Source organism: Cibotium barometz, chromosome 23 (genome assembly GCF_041138505.1).
Source record: "Cibotium barometz isolate CiBa-2024 chromosome 23, ASM4113850v1, whole genome shotgun sequence".
NCBI classification, from domain to species: Eukaryota; Viridiplantae; Streptophyta; class Polypodiopsida; order Cyatheales; family Cibotiaceae; genus Cibotium; species Cibotium barometz.
Window position 1 is genome coordinate 38,872,388 of NC_141068.1, and position 16,010 is coordinate 38,888,397.

Consider the following 16,010-nt stretch of genomic DNA (forward strand, 5'->3'; position numbering starts at 1 on the left):
GCAAATGGTACCTATCAATTGGCAGATTTAGATGGGACTTTACATGCTTCCAGGGTAAATGGATACAGGTTGAAGAAGTATTATGCACGTTTGATGGTGATTATATAGGATGCAGTGTCTAAAGATGTGATTTCAGATAAAGGGCAGTTTTTGAATATGGATTTAGGTCTTGAAATGCTTTTTACTGCTGATCATGAATGATTCAGCAGGCTGGGGGTTGGGCAAAGTATGTCAGGCATTTTTCTGTAGTAAAGGTGTTTTGAGTCCGTGTACATATGGGATGCGTGGTGTGCAATAAAACTTTGCCCTGAATGCCCTGGCAAGTGTATAGGCCGGGTGGTTTTGTAGTAAGCTGGTGTATGCACGCGTTTTTTTTAAGGGAACAAACGCTGGAGATCTGGAAGTTTATTGCAACATATGGTGAGCGGGTGGTTACTAAATGCAAGGCACCGAGACTGAATGGCAACTCATGATTGGTAAGTTGATGTAGCTGATAACGAGGCTGTGGGCAGATCTTGCATAATTTTGGAAAGTCATGGACGCTGCACGTGAACTTGAGGCAAGGTGATGAAAGAGCATTGTATGGCTATCTTTGAAGCTTTAAAAATAATAAAAAATATAATACAAGGTGGCCACCCTATTAAGGGACCACGTGGAGGCCTTATGGGCTGCCAGCTCGAAGGTCTGGAAGCTGGCGAAGATGTGAGAGAAGGTGATGGCCGCTTCGAAGGTAGAGAAGAGGGGGTCGCCGAATAGAGAAAGAGAGTCGCCCTTGCAGAGGCGTGTGTGCAGGCGAAGACCATGTCGTACTTGAAGGTGTTGGAGAGCTGCACGCACACGGGTGCTAGCGCTAATGGGAGCCGGGGATACGCAGGCAGTGAGGAAGGAGAGGCTGGCGCAGCTACTGGTCACAAATTGGAGTTAGTACTGACTAGGGCCCTAGAGTGGGGGGCTCTCTGGCATAGCTGCAGGACTAGAGCCAAAGGAAGGCTGGCGCAAGGTGAGGTCCCTTGGTGACTGGTTGGCGTAGAGGCTGGCGCAGAAGATGGAGGGCTGTTCGAAGAGACAAGGAGAACCGCCTTGGTGAGGGAAGCCATTTGGGCTGGTGAGCATGGAGCGCAGCTGAAGAGAGAAGCCAGAGAAGCTGCTGATGTTAAAGGCCGCCAGGGCATTGAGGTGCAAGCCAAGCATGGTGTGGCCGTCGTGTAGAACAGCTGGGCGACTGGAGTTGCTGTAGAGGTGAGACAAGGTGAAGAGACGCCTTGTGAGAGGCTTGTAGCGAAGGCAGCGTAAGGTGAAGTGGGCGCCGGCTGGGAAAGCTGAAGGCTGCTGAAGTCAAGAGCCTTGGCACTGGTGGCAGCGAGGACAGTGGAATCGCCTTCTGGGGTGTTGTTACTGCAGAGAGAGGGTTGCCTTAACTGTGGTTTGGTAGAGGCTGGGCTGGCAGGTGATGCTGTATGAGCTATGAGAGGGAGTGTGTGATGTGTTAATAACGGAAGTGGTGGCAGTTGTGATCTTGTCTTTGTGTGATTGCTCGCCTGCTGATGTGATCAGGCTGGAGCTCAACAAGCTTCTATCACTATTTTCTGTGTTTGTGTTTGGACAATTTTAAGTTCCCCTCTGTACTCGGCCGATTGAGTTGCAGATTAAGCAATAGAGGTGTCTTGCTTTTCTGATTTTGAGCCTGTGGTGTGTGATGGTGGTGGATGGATGAGGGTAAAGGAGTAAGGATATGAGGAAAGGTGTGGTCTGTTTGCTGATTTTCTTTCCAGCTAGAGAAGCTGGTGGTGCCCCTTGTACTTTTGAGTGTTCCGAAGGTGGTGAGTCCGCGAGCTATAGCGGCCTTCTTGTGTTCCTGAGCTGCCTCACAATGCGAGTATAGATGCCCCCGTAACTTGCACATCTATGCAGCGCATCTATGCTTGCTTTATGTTGTAGTGTCACAACTAAACTTAGTGTGATAGAAGGGTAAATATGCCAAAAGTGCAATGTGAGGTGAAATCTAGGCTTTTTCTATGATACCATGTAATCATACATGGATCTAGGCATGGCTATGGAGGCTCGAAGCAAATGATAAGGCTAATGATTAAGAATATGACAATTAATACTTAATTAAAGACACTACTAATAAAGGAAATAGACTCAAGGCAGACATATAATCGCCTTGCAGAATCAAGCTTGTAGATACATCAATATATATCTCAATGGAGCTTATCATCATCTTCTCCTAGTCATCCAAGTGGCACCATGTAAGGTGAAAACATATCTTCACCTCCTCCACATGAATAGTCAAAACTTTGACATCACCCATGACCTCATTGGAATCCTCTAGACTCTACCTGTTTCATTCATCCATTTACATTCCCAAATAACTTTACCTTCTTCATTTTTGCCTAGGATTCATCTTCCTTACTTCTACATACATGTGCCCCATACATGACATGACGGTGGGCAACATATTTCAACAAGGATTCCTTTTCCACGTCACACCCATGTGCTTTCTCAAAGCTAGTGTGTATCATGTTGGTTATGTTGTAAATTTTTGTAGTTCTTGCAAACTAGCATCAAATCCAAAGTGGAGCATCTTGAGATGGTATGTCGATATTCATATGATATTGCCATCAAGATTGGATTATCTCAATGTAGATGTATATGTTGATCAAAGCCACTGATGATGTAGGCTTGGCAAAATGATATCATGTTATGATCCTATGTCTATGTCGTCATGCCTACGTATGAAGGCCATTCCTTAGGATGATGAGGCCTATCATGTGGGCACAAAGGGTGGTTGTAACGTTTCTTATGTCATGTCATGTCATGTATGTGCATTAATCTCTTGGGATGGGACCCCATATGAGATTGCCATCAAGATTGGATTATCTCAATGTAGATGTATATGTTGATGACCAAAGCCACTGATGATGTAGGCTTGGCAACGATGTCATGTTATGATCCTATGTCTATGTCATGCCTATGTATGAGCACCATTCCTTAGGATGAGACCTAGCATGTGGGCACTAAGGGTGGTTGCAATGTTTCTTATGTCATGTCTTGTATGTGCATTAATCTCTTGGGATGGGACCTCATTAGGGCACCAAGGGGGGGTGTTGTAATAAATATGGTGCCAAGGTGCACAAAGGGATTAAGAGTAGTGGAGAGAAATCCTAGCAAGGGAAATTTGAATGGTTGTAGAGGGGTCCAATAGTGTTGAGTCGAAGTGAAGGTGATCCAATAAGAGGAAGATGCAATTGTGAAAGCCAATGGGGAAAAGGTCATGGCCAAGTGGAACCAATCACTGTAAAGGGGAGGCTTTGCACTTCTCCTATAGAAGAGGCATGAAGCACGTAATTTATGTGTGTGCAATTAAGCAATCTTATGAATCACATTGATGTCAATTTGCCTTCTTTGATTGAGCTCATTTAAGTATCATTTACATTTTTAAGTTGATTTTAGCATAATGTTAATTATCTATTTTGAACCACCTTAGCCTAGATAGATCCACATGCTTTCCACGACAGCTTGGCATCTCTGGTAAGATGGAACATGCCTAACGTGGACTAATTTCTAGCTGTAGTACCAATAGTTGTGAAATAGTCATCCATTGCTTCGATTCAAATTTTGGCATCACACTCAACATTCTTTCCCCTTGAATGAGGGAGGTTTCATCCAAACTTTGGCATCGGACTCAAAATCCTTTCCGTCCCCCTTGAATGACAGAGGTTGCATTTGCTTGAGGAATAGCTTCTTCTCCTAAGTATCTGTGTAAAGGGCAGGTGTAACAACATTGTAGTTTGGGTGAATTTCCCACTATACTCTCCTTAGGATAGGATTCTTCACTTAACCATATCAAAATATAAGACTTGCAAAAAGAAGATAGATGGAAACAATAAAGATCAAGACTCAATTTATTCCATTATTCAATATATACAAGAGTTTCGAGCATAACTCTTTGGTCAATTTCAATAACTATGGTAGTTTCTACTCTTGCCTCCTAGAGCTACAGCCATGGAAATTTGAAGCTTCTATTTCTACAAAATGAGGTGGTTTTGCTAAAGTCTATTGTCCCATATCAATAGTACATCTAATCATCTATTGCCAACTGGTGGCTAACCACCACACATTGAAAATACAAGGGTCACTACCATGGCAACTACCTACCCCAAGGCAACCATAGAAAAGAAACAGGGGATTTCTCTAAGGAATCCATACAACCTTTTTGCTCTCATACCAGTCGTGAGGTCCCCTCCCTAGCGTTGAGGGAGGAGATGCATTTCATAGTCCACTAAGCCTTACTACGAATTCCGATGAACAACACCCCGACATTGCACCAAGGTGCTGGGATACGAGTTTTTGGAGCCCGATTTAGCTCTATCTTGCATGTTGGCATGGTCTTCCTGAAACCCATCTATTCCCTTAGCATTCAACCTTGCTCAATGAGAAGCTACTATGAGATTGCAAAGGAAAGGCCATCCTTAGTTCAAGAACTATCGCTTTTTTCCTTGATTTTTCACAAGGCAAAGCCGATGGTAGCATCCTTAGAATGGAAAGGAGTTGTTTCCTATTCTTAAAAATCCTGCCTTCTTTCCATAAGTTGTTAGAAAGTTACTCGATTAGTTGGGTCCACCCATCCACAAAAAGGTGCCATCCACGCAAGTGATCTCACACTTTCCACCTTGCATGCACCCGCCGTCTTTGTTTCCTAATTACTACCACATTTTTTTACAAATAAAAATAGTGTTTCTTTATTATTTTCTTAGCACATTTTTTCATTAAGAAATCCCTTTAGACAATTAAAGACGAATACATTTTCTAAAAATTAATTTCTATTATCTTAAAAACTTTACAAATTCCATCACGCAACCTGCCACTCGACGATCACAAATGTCACTAATCTGGTGGCTACTTGTTGCCACCACACAGTGACCAAAACAAAAAAATTTATCACAAGATCTAGAATTCACCCTCCCAATTACACACTACCCAGGCAAAAGAAGGTGCCACAATGTCTCACTTTCTATATTCTTTATGTAAAAATTGCTTATTGTACATTTGGGTGGGATTTCTTGAATATATATACATATAATTATAATTTTATTATCTATGAATCTATGTGCTTTATCTATTCCAATGAGTTTATAGCCAATATATAACTTGATTTCCGCATTGAAGGTCTTTTGTTTTCTTATGATGCTCAAAATCTCTACAAATATAGGATCCTAAAGATGAGATATAGATGTTCATAGAAACTTGAATTTTATACTAAGTTGCTAAACATCAAGAGTTTCTAGTGCAACAATTATCACTTCACACCCTACATACTTGTGTAAATTGAGCCATATGTAAATGATTAGATCAATGCTTGGTTAAATGTGTCACATAGTTCTATCATAATTGTGTTCTAAGATGGTGTGGAATATGGGGGTAGAAATAGAGTGTCATAGAACATCATACACACCATCACACCTAGAAAATGTGTTCTTGTGGAGAATCCTCATGAGTTGCTTACACCATCAAGTTGCTTTGATGCTTATCCTTGATCAGCAATTCTTCTCAAGGTGTCCTACCTTGCCACATGGATCACATACAAGCTTGGCCTTGTTTTGATGACAACATTGGGCCATTACATGTCCCATTCTTCCATAATGGTTACCTTTGACAATGGATTTGTTAAAGAATGCAATTTTCCTATTGCTTGTTGTTGAGTTTTGTTGTGTACCTTTTAGTCTCTTATCTTCTTCAAACAAAGATAATTCAACACTCTCAAGAGTAATATTAGTAATAGTTGTTATCACGGAAGAAAACTCTTGAGGCCTGCTTTTGACTAAGACCACAATTGCATCTTTCTCATCCACCATGGGTGCCTTGATACCTGCAAGTTGCATCATAATGATCTTCATCTTACCTTCATTCTCCACCAATGAGTCTTTGAAATCCATATCAAGCCCATAAAATTTTATTTTCAGATTAAATTATTATTTTTTAACCATAGTTCCAAGTACTTTCTCTAGCTCATCCCAGGCTTCCTTGGCACGCTCGCTGTTGTTGGTTGATGTGGTGAATGATATTATCCCCAAGACTTAACCCAATGATGGCCATGGATTTTCTATCCTTTTTCACCCATGTTTTGACTTCAACATGACTCCCTTCCTTAATCTTATCTCCATTTACTACCTCCCAAAGCTCCTTTTAAATGAGTAGGTACATGACTTTTCTTTGCCATGTATGAAATCGTGCACCACTGAATTTATCTAGTGAGGTTTGAGTGGCCATAGCTCAATGAGGAAGTTCTAACGGAGATTTCAACTGTATCTTAGTAGTATCTAATCCTCTTACAATGATTTGAACAAATTCATCTTAGATCTGAGTGCTAATCAAGATTGAGGTCACTAATCACTCACTAATCCCAAAGAAAAAATATAGATAACTTTGAGCGATCAATTGAGATAGTTGTACTCACATTTAAGCTAAATGGTTTGAGAGAGTGGAATAGTAATGAGAATAAAGAGGAATTTAAGCTATTGAGACTTGGGATTAATGACCTTTTAATCATAGATTAGTGAGCTTAACAAAGCCTTAATGAGAAGAGAGGTGCAAGCCTGGATCTCCATTTTTACTTCACCATTCACAAATCCAATACTATTAGGGTGTTCAACATGATTGGAAACCCCTAGGGCTCAGTGGATTCTTTCCAACATTGGTGGCTAGAGGAGGCATTTCATCATCATGAAAAACATGACATGGGTCTCGCACATCCATGGTAGACCTCCATGCCTGAGGCCATGGTTGATCATACATTAATCATACATTGATATAAATATTATTGACATCCATCATGTGGTGACATACATATAGACTACATCTTTGCCAGGGTTGCCTGAGGCCATGGTTGATCATACATTGATATAAATATTATTGACATCCATCATAGTATCATCACGACATCAACATCTATTTGTGATACTACCATATCATGGTACCACCATCATAACATCGTCTACATAGGCGTAGATATGGCGTACATCTTAACATAGGCTTTCATGGAAACATACATTGGAGCATTAAATACATTGCTTCATCATTCATCATCATTGAACTATATGAGCATTGCATAGCTTCTTCATCCATGGATTCATTTGAAAGCATCCATTGAACATAGCATAAAATTGAGGCATAACATCCATAGGCATACCAAAGCATAGAGCTCATCATGTTGCAGTACAACATTGGGTCTTCATCATCATTATAGCCTCCATCTTCATTGGTCTTCATGGCATCTCCATTATTGAGGCAGCATCCATAGTTTTTATAGGCTTCATTGTTTTGGGAAAAATTATCCTGTCAACGAGCCCATAAGGCTAAGTGATGTATGTGTGTGTCTCCATTAAGCGAGGGAAATGCCATGTCTATGTATGTCACATTATCTCCTTGAAATGAGGCCCGTCATGTCATGTATGTGGAAGTAAGGAAGATGAAGCCTAGGATGTTAGATTAAAATGAATAGGTGCAAGCTAAGGTTATTTGGGCATGTAAATGGATGAATGAAAAAGGGAAAATGTAGAGTCTAAAGATTCCAATGAGGTCATGGGTGATGTCAAAGTGTGACTATTCACATGGAGGAGATGAAGTTCAATGTGTTCATGTTATGTGGTGACACTTGGATGACTAGGAGAAGAAGCTCCATTGGTCTATATGTTGATGTATCCAGGAGCTTGATTATGCAAGGAGATTATGTGTTTTCCTTTTGCCTTGATTAGTAGTGTATTTAATTAAGTCTTAATTGTCATTCTTGATCGTAAGCCTTATCATATGCTTTGAGCCTCCATAGCCATGCTTAGATCCATACATGTTTTACAATCCTCTCTTACAATTAAGCATGTCACAAAAATCGATCCAAATTTAGGAAAGGAATTATATGCGGCAGTGGTGGCCAAAACCATGAAAGCTCTAAACAATACAAGTATGATATTCAGTTTGATTTGATGCATGTGATATCATATCATGATGCATTACACAAGATTAAATGAAAACAAAAAGAAGTGTAAAATATGATCACAATTTTAAACGGTGAGGAAGAGGATAAAACATTCAACCATCCACAAAGACAATGGGTCTAACAATACATATTTACTACATTCGTTGTGTTCATTTGCTATCATTGACTAAAGATATATTGTGCTTCATGACATAACATGTAATCGCGAGCAAAGAAAGAAAGAAAGTTTGAATGAAAATACGTAAATTATTTTGATAGTCCATCATCTGGTTCACTGATTTTCAAAATGTCACTTCAATTGATTCTTCAAGGCTCTAGATAAATTTTTTTCGAAAGCCCCTTTTGGGATGCAATGCAAGCATTCCACCATTCACACACACCGCAGATGTTGCAATTTAAACCCGGCTCCATTTGTTTCGGTAGGGTAGAATGGCTCCTTTTGGGATGCAATGCAAGCATTCCACCATTCACACACACCACAGATGTTGCACTTTAAACCCGGCTCCCTTTGTTTCGGTAGGGTAGAATGGCCCGGGCTAGACCACTTAGGCTAGAGCCCCCACTAAAGACTCTAGATATTTTTGACAATTAATGTGAATTTAAATTTTTAAAAAAGCAGGGGTTTTTTTGGTTGAAGTGCAAAATCTAAAAAACCTAGAAACGTGACAAATGTTTCTTGTAACTATCTATGAACACAAATGTACAAATGTTGTTTTCTCAGCAAAGACTTCAACAAGAAAAGTTTGCAACTACTTTCAACGGAATGAAATACTTTGTTGGCACTACTTATATGTTATGGAATGTAGATGCTAGTTAAATATAGAATGTGCTCAAAACAAAATAATTGGATTAAGATGTGAGCTATAGAAGCTCACATCTGGATGATGAGAGCTACAGAAGCTAAAATGAACAACATGATTAGAGATTCAGACGTGAGCTATAGAAGCTCACCAAAACAAGCTGGATCTCAGTACAAAAGAGCTTATCCGAGACCAGCTGGAGCACAGGGCAGCTAGGTAGCGCTAGTGACGAGGTCTAGCATGGCTTGTTGATGACAGCTCCGCAGAGGCCTGGGTTTCCTGCATAGCTGCAACATCAAGGCTGGGAGTTAGGCAGAGTGCTGACGTCGTCATTGGTGTGTGTGTGTGTGAGAGTGAGTGTTTGTGTGTGTGTGTGTGTGTGAGAGAGAGAGAGAGAGACAGACAGACAGACAGACAGACAGAGAGACAGAGAGAGCGAGCTACCTGTCACTGGAGAATTTGGAGAAGGCTCCCCCAGTTGGGATGGGCCCAGAAAGCTGGTTGTTGGACAGATTTCTGCAGCGACACAAGGCGATCACAAGCCAGAGGAATGATCACAATAACCGACTCAATGTAGTGACGTATATACATCTCTTTGCAATGTGGCATATATTTATACATCTCTTTGCAATGCAGTATATATATAAATATGTATACATATATGCGGCATATTGAAGGCACAAGGCATTATACAGCTACTTCTACTCACAGGAGCTGCAGGTTGGAGAGCTGTCCGAGCTCGGAGGGGATGGGGCCCGTGAGGGAGTTGTTGAAGAGATGCAAGGCCACCATCGGGGCTATCCCGCCAAGCTCTTTTGGGATGCCACCGGAAAGACTGTTGCGGTACAGCTCCCTGCATGAACGATTCGATGGACAGGCGGCCAGCTACTAGGGTTAGCAGAGGATAATCTTCATTTTGTGCAGAGTGTACGAGTACTTAACATAACATGGGCTACGTCTGGGGCTACTCACAAGTACTGCAAGGACGAGAGATCCGCGAGCCGTGAAGAGATGGTGCCAGTTACGCCGGTGTCACCGAGGTCCCTGCGTTTGTTACAAGCTCAAAGTAATGTATTCATCGACGAGTATTAGAATTAATTATGTGGTGATATGAGCGTGTTGCGGCCAATACATAATAAAACCATAAACAAGCAGTTTATAATAGGGCGCCATACACGCGGATGACTTTGTTGTTGCCGTCGCAGGTGATGCGAAGCCAGGTGCAAGGATCCACGGAGTTGGGGTCCCACGAGTCCATGGCTTGCTGAGGATCCTGCAGACCATTCTTGAAGGCAATCAGAGCGTCCACTGCACATCATCACAATATTGACGCGCGTATTATTGACCTTCTAATCCAATTAAACACATGACTGACGCACAAGGCTGCCTTTATTAACGCAACGTCGCCGACGTACCCTCCGGACTGAACTGCCCAGCGGCGGCTGCGATCAAGCCCAGTACACAAAGGATCAACACCACTTGATCGGTTACCCTTGCCATCGTTTGCACGGGTATATACTGAAGTATGCCTGCCGGGATCCGGATTCCGTCGTTGCTCTTGGTATGCTATGCTAAGGGTAATAAGGGGGGAGCGGAAGACTGAGTATTTATAGACGAGACGATTAGCCGTCCGACAACACCACCAGATGTTGCGTCCCTTCCCGACGTATATACTACATGCGCGCCTCGTGGCGAGCGCCATCGTTTGGAGGGAACCATTATAAGCTCGGCTGGCGTATGCTAGTGTAGGTCGGTTGCCATTTTCAACTCACTTCTTTTTTTTTTACTTGCGACGTGAGTGGGTATATTCGACCTTTCGGGAGAGGCAAGGGCGTTACCGTTGCTTTCAACTACTTTTCCTCTCACCAAAATACTTTTAACACCTAACTTACTACGTGGAGGCCTGATAAGAGCCATGCTCCTATATGCAAGTTCCTTTACAGTCAATGTGACATTACCCTCTCACACATATTCCACGTGATCACTTTTGTAAAAGTTTGAGTTCTAATGTTGACTTGAGGGCAAGAGAGCGACAAGCATGATGGTATAATCATACAACCTTTTGTCCTTCCCAAATCAGCACACGAACAAGCTGACGCTCTTGCACGTCTCTAGATCCATAGTGCTATCACTCTTTGACGTCATCATGAGAAGTACCGACGACAACAATCTTTGTCAATATTAGAGAAACTCCATTCATGACATCATGACCGTCAATCTCGCCACATCTAGAAACGCCATGCCTGAATGGCAAGCGGCTATTTGCTCTTTTGAAAGCTCTTGTCTCATCCTTTCGTCTATTGATTGCATCCTTGTATCTCTCAATCCACTTCTCCATGATGGGACTATTTAGAATGCAGAATGTATTCACCTTTTGGCAGTAATGCTTCATCCAGTCTTCGTTGCCTTCCTTTTGCTTGTGGCACATTAGTGATTAGTCGGTCATCTTCCTCATTTCTCCATAATTGTGGCATGGAAGGATCAATGAGTGAGAGATGTTTTTGTTAAGAAATGTGGTACCAAAGAGCACAAGGAAAGCATGGAGTGAGTGTGAGTAGGCACATCACTAAGTGAGAATTATCCCACATGCAAGAGAAATGCTAAAGTTGTACTCTCCTCATATAAAAGGAGGGCATTTCAAGCAATGGAATACAAGCACAACATCTCAAGTCTTTTTATGAGTGCAAGTTTCCATCTTGTAACCTAATTGAACTTGAGTCTAAACTTAATTAGCACACACTCATCACAATGAGTCTCTTTCATTCTTATCCACCTTAGGTTAGCAATGTCAGTAGAGTAGATTAGTGTTATGATTAGTTTATTATTAAATAGATGTTTTTATGTCTTTAGGAGAACTTCATCCATGATTATCAACATGTTATCAGAGCTTGGTTTCGCTCTCCTAACTAAGTTTAGCATTTTTGCACATTATTAGCACTAATCTTTATTATTAAGATTTATTAGTTTGATTAGGGTTTTCCAAATTAGGGTATTTTTTTTTCATCATAGCTTTTCCTTTCTTTCTGCCTTTGAGATTAGAAAAAGAGAGAGATAAGGAGACAGTAGATAAGTGCACCTTAAGCAACAGTATAAGCACATTACAAAGCCTTGTGCAACAAAAAGCATTATCATATGCACGCTGTTGTTGTTGGCGGTAAAGTAGCAAATAGTACGAGAAAGTATAAGCACATTACAAAGCCTTGTGCAACAAAAAGCATTATCATATGCACGCTGTTGTTGTTGGCGGTAAAGTAGCAAATAGTACGAGAAAGAGGCATGTCAAGCTGATGATGGGTGAGAATCCACATGGCCCATGCAAAAATTCCTTTCCTCTCACCATATTGCGTTATATGGTTTGTACTAAGATTCAGCAAAAGCATGATATTTAGTATAGTGCATTAAACAAGGTATATAGTAATTGAAGCATGAGAGATAGAGATGAAGAATATACTTACTTGAGGGTCACATTCTCCTACATACTCATGCTCTTCTTTGGTGATCATCTCTCAGGTTTTTGATGCCATCGATATTGCCTTACAAAGCCATTCCATATTGATCACATTTGGTGGAGGTTCTAAGCCAGGCGTGAATGGTAAGCATCTATTTGCTCTTCTAAAAGCTCTTGTCTCATCCTTTCATCTATTGATTATATCCTTGTATCTCTGAATCCACTTCTCCATGATGGGACTATTTAGAATGCAGAATGTATTCACCTTTTTGCGTAATGCTTCATTCAGTCTTTATTGCCTTCCTTTTCCTTGTGGCACATTAGTGATTAGTCGGTCATCTTCCTCATTTCTCCACAATTGTGGCATGAAAGGATCTATGACTGAGAGATGTTTTGAGATATATACAAGAGACTCTTGCATCAACCATCCCTATGCCATGCTTTTTCTCCAGCCTTGCTCTTTGTTGTCTTACAAAGTCCTTTAAGGTTTTCATGATTCTTTCAAGAAAAAACATCCACCATCGAACATGAACAACCTCACAAAGTGCCACTTCATCAAATAAATGCACCACAAGATGATGCAATCGGCTAATGAGAATTGTTCTAGGAAAGTTTTCATCGATCATACACACTACCTCAATAGCATTGAAACAAGACATCTCAATGGATGTAGGATCTACGTCCTTTAAGGATATGTACATACATATATAGCAATCATGTGTACTATTTATTATACATAACTTGTAATTCCATGAGAATACTAAAATCTAAATATAACTTAGCTAGTGAATTGAATAGAAGATTCATACCTCACCAAGCTTCGCATTTTTTAAATAGCCTCTCTCACCTTCTTGTCTCCACAACCAATTGTAGCTATTGGAAGCATACACTATGCATAGAAAAAAATGGAAGTTAATATATGAGCCTACAAATTATGTACCATAAAGAGAAAATGAATAAGCAAATATTTGAATACATGTACTATCTTGTGCCAATCATGTATCTTGAGGCCATATGATTGTACCTCTTCTTTCTTTTTGGTCTTTGTGAAGGCACCCTTCAATGAATGCATTACTCCCGTTGGTGTACGAAAAGAGACAATCACACTTTTCACCTTATTGTGCTCCTTCTAGATAAATACCCATGGTGACTTTGGTAGGACCATGTTACCACTCCCGCCTACAATTGGCCATGCACTTTGAAGGTGTCCAATGTTTTTTAAGTCATCCCTTACACCCTTGCTTTCTCTTTTACCTATTAAATGATTCCAAATATTTGTTGCCACATTCTTGAAGATACATATACGATCTAATACATGATTTATCTTCAACTCATACCAATATGAAAGTCGAAAAAAGTTTGAGTGTCTTGATATCCCATCGGGTGGTGGATTTGGGGTGCTTCTCCATACCTCAAACCAATCTCTACCTTAGCCGAGCGTGGACAAGGATCTTTTAGGTGTTGCTTGCCCATCGTGTGTGTTCATCCTTTAGTGATTTGCATTGCTTCTGCATGCTTCTCGGTTATCGTAGATGGCCCATGTCCACTTGTGTGACTAATTCACACTTCCATAAAAAGAATGCAAGCTTGTTGGAGGCTTGTTGTAGTAGATGAAGGTGCATGCATTATTGATGCATGTTGATGGATCATATCAATATACTGGAATGGTTACCACCGGCCCATGGGCTTACCTTTTTCACTCACACCAAAAGGCCTGCGATTGCTATGATAAGGTATTCATCATCATCATTCTTACGAAGTAGATTTCTAGACGAATTGGGCTAAAGCCTTCACTGTCGTCTCACTAAGCTCTAGATATCTTGCCGGCATATAAGGTACATTACGTACATATACTCACAAAAAGAGCCTTTTACATGCCATTGACCAAGAGCTTTCACCCCCTTTGCCTTTCCTAACCCATTTTTTGCTTATGTCATCACGTCCCACTCACACCCTCCAAGCCCCAACCCCTTCCAAAGAAACAAAAATGGGAGCCATCTTGTATTAATTCATTTGTTTCTTCCCTAAGGTCTATAATAAAGTAACCTTGATCTACTCTGCCAACCCCTATCTCAACCTCTTACTTCCATCCACATTTTGCAGTCCACTCAAGGACAAGATCCTCTTCGCTCTACTAGTGGCATGCTTGATCCTAAGACTTCTTCACACTGAACCCAAATCCCGGCGGAGAGAGGTGCATGGAGGTCCAAGATAAAGATATTGATCCAAGAAGAGGTCCATTCCTAACAACAACTACTTCACGATGCCCATGAGAAGTGTGCCAAGCTTGAGTCCAAGCTTAAGATTGCTACCTGTGAAATACTTTGGCTTCAGAATGAGCTTGTGGGCACTTAAAGAAACCTAGAAGAAGGAGCTAGACCACATTCACAAGAAAGATATGGATGCCCTCCTCCTTTATTCCTAAGGTCCTTAAAATTGTCAAGGTCCCGGTAGCCCAGGCACATTCAAGCCCAAAGAGACTAACTCATAGTTGAGTTCATACAATCTAAACTACAAGAGGTTAAAATGGTCCATGCGGCTAACCAATTTGGAAAGGAGTGAGAGATGCCCTCCGCAACACATGAGGTCACCACAATGAGTTCAAAGAGGAGTAAAATCACACATTGAGCAAGATTGACTACTAGGGAAGCCACCTAGGAGAGCCTCCTCCTCCTCCATAAAGAAACCCTTCATCAATGAGGCATAAGCCAAAATTCATAAAATGGCTCGCGGGGTTCACTACATATAAACCCTCTATATCATGTGCATTCAAGGCCTATTTTTAAAACCCCTTATATGTGAAGTTTTCATGAATAAATCACACCCTTTGTCTATTGAATCTATGAATAGACCCTTTAAATGGTACCCTTTTGTATGTAGAAATTGTGTTAAAAATAGAGTTTGAAAACCCCTTATGTTGAACTCATGTGCTGTGCTTACATATTTATGAGAGTGCACCCCCCCCGCAAGCCCCCCTCCCTGCCCGGGAGTAAAATGGAGACCATTGCCTTGGATGATACCCCATTAGAAGGGCGGATGATACCCCATTGAAAGGGCATGACCAAGAAAGCTAGACATGATTCTCTCATGGGCTACCAACCTTGACACTTTGCCAACCACCATGAGTCGACATCCTATGGATACCCCTACCCTCATTGCCCAACCATTGGCTAGGCATGGCCAAGAAAACATGCTTCTCTCATGGGCTACTGACCTTGACACTTTTCCAATCATGAGTCAACATCATGTGGATACCCTTACCCTCATTGACCAAACCACAGATCTTTATTTGGTTCAATTACATATCTTTTTATCACACCCTATTTCTACCCCCATATTCCACACCATCTTAGAACACAATTATGATAGAACTATCTGACACATTCAACCAAGCATTGGGTCTAATCATTTACATATGGCTCAATTTACATGAGTAGGTAGGGTGTGAAGTGAATATTGTTGCACTAAGAACTCTGGATTTTTAGCAAGTATATAATTCAAGTTTCTATGAACATCTATACCTCATCTTTAGGATCCTATATGCTTTTTGAGTATCATAAGAAAACAAAAGACCATCAATGCAGAAATCAAGTTCTAGATTGGCTAAACTGATTGGAATAGATAAAGCACATAGATTCATAGATAATAAAATTACAATTATATGTATATATATATATCAAAGCGACGCCACCCAAATGTATAATTATATGTATATATATCAAAGCAACGCCACCCAAATGTACAATAAGCAATTTTTACATTAAAAAAT

General features: G+C 40.9%; 1 protein-coding gene across 2 annotated transcripts; it reads right to left on the minus strand.

Moving 5' to 3' along the window:
* Positions 1-8,730: 8,730 nt before the first annotated feature.
* On the minus strand, positions 8,731-10,437 carry LOC147625919 (protein CLAVATA3 INSENSITIVE RECEPTOR KINASE 2-like). Of its 2 annotated transcripts, none has more exons than XM_086817874.1 (6): positions 10,173-10,289; positions 9,969-10,066; positions 9,766-9,837; positions 9,503-9,646; positions 9,238-9,309; positions 8,731-9,080 (listed from the first exon to the last, which is right to left on the minus strand). In XM_086817874.1, the coding sequence occupies exons 2-6, from the start codon at positions 10,049-10,051 to the stop codon at positions 9,029-9,031; spliced, it is 423 nt and encodes a 140-aa protein (XP_086674000.1). In that variant the 5' UTR covers positions 10,052-10,066; positions 10,173-10,289; the 3' UTR covers positions 8,731-9,028. The 2 variants fall into 2 exon arrangements, with proteins under 2 accessions (XP_086674000.1, XP_086673999.1); XM_086817873.1 differs by having other exon boundaries at positions 8,735-9,080; positions 9,969-10,101; positions 10,209-10,437.
* Positions 10,438-16,010: the final 5,573 nt, after the last annotated feature.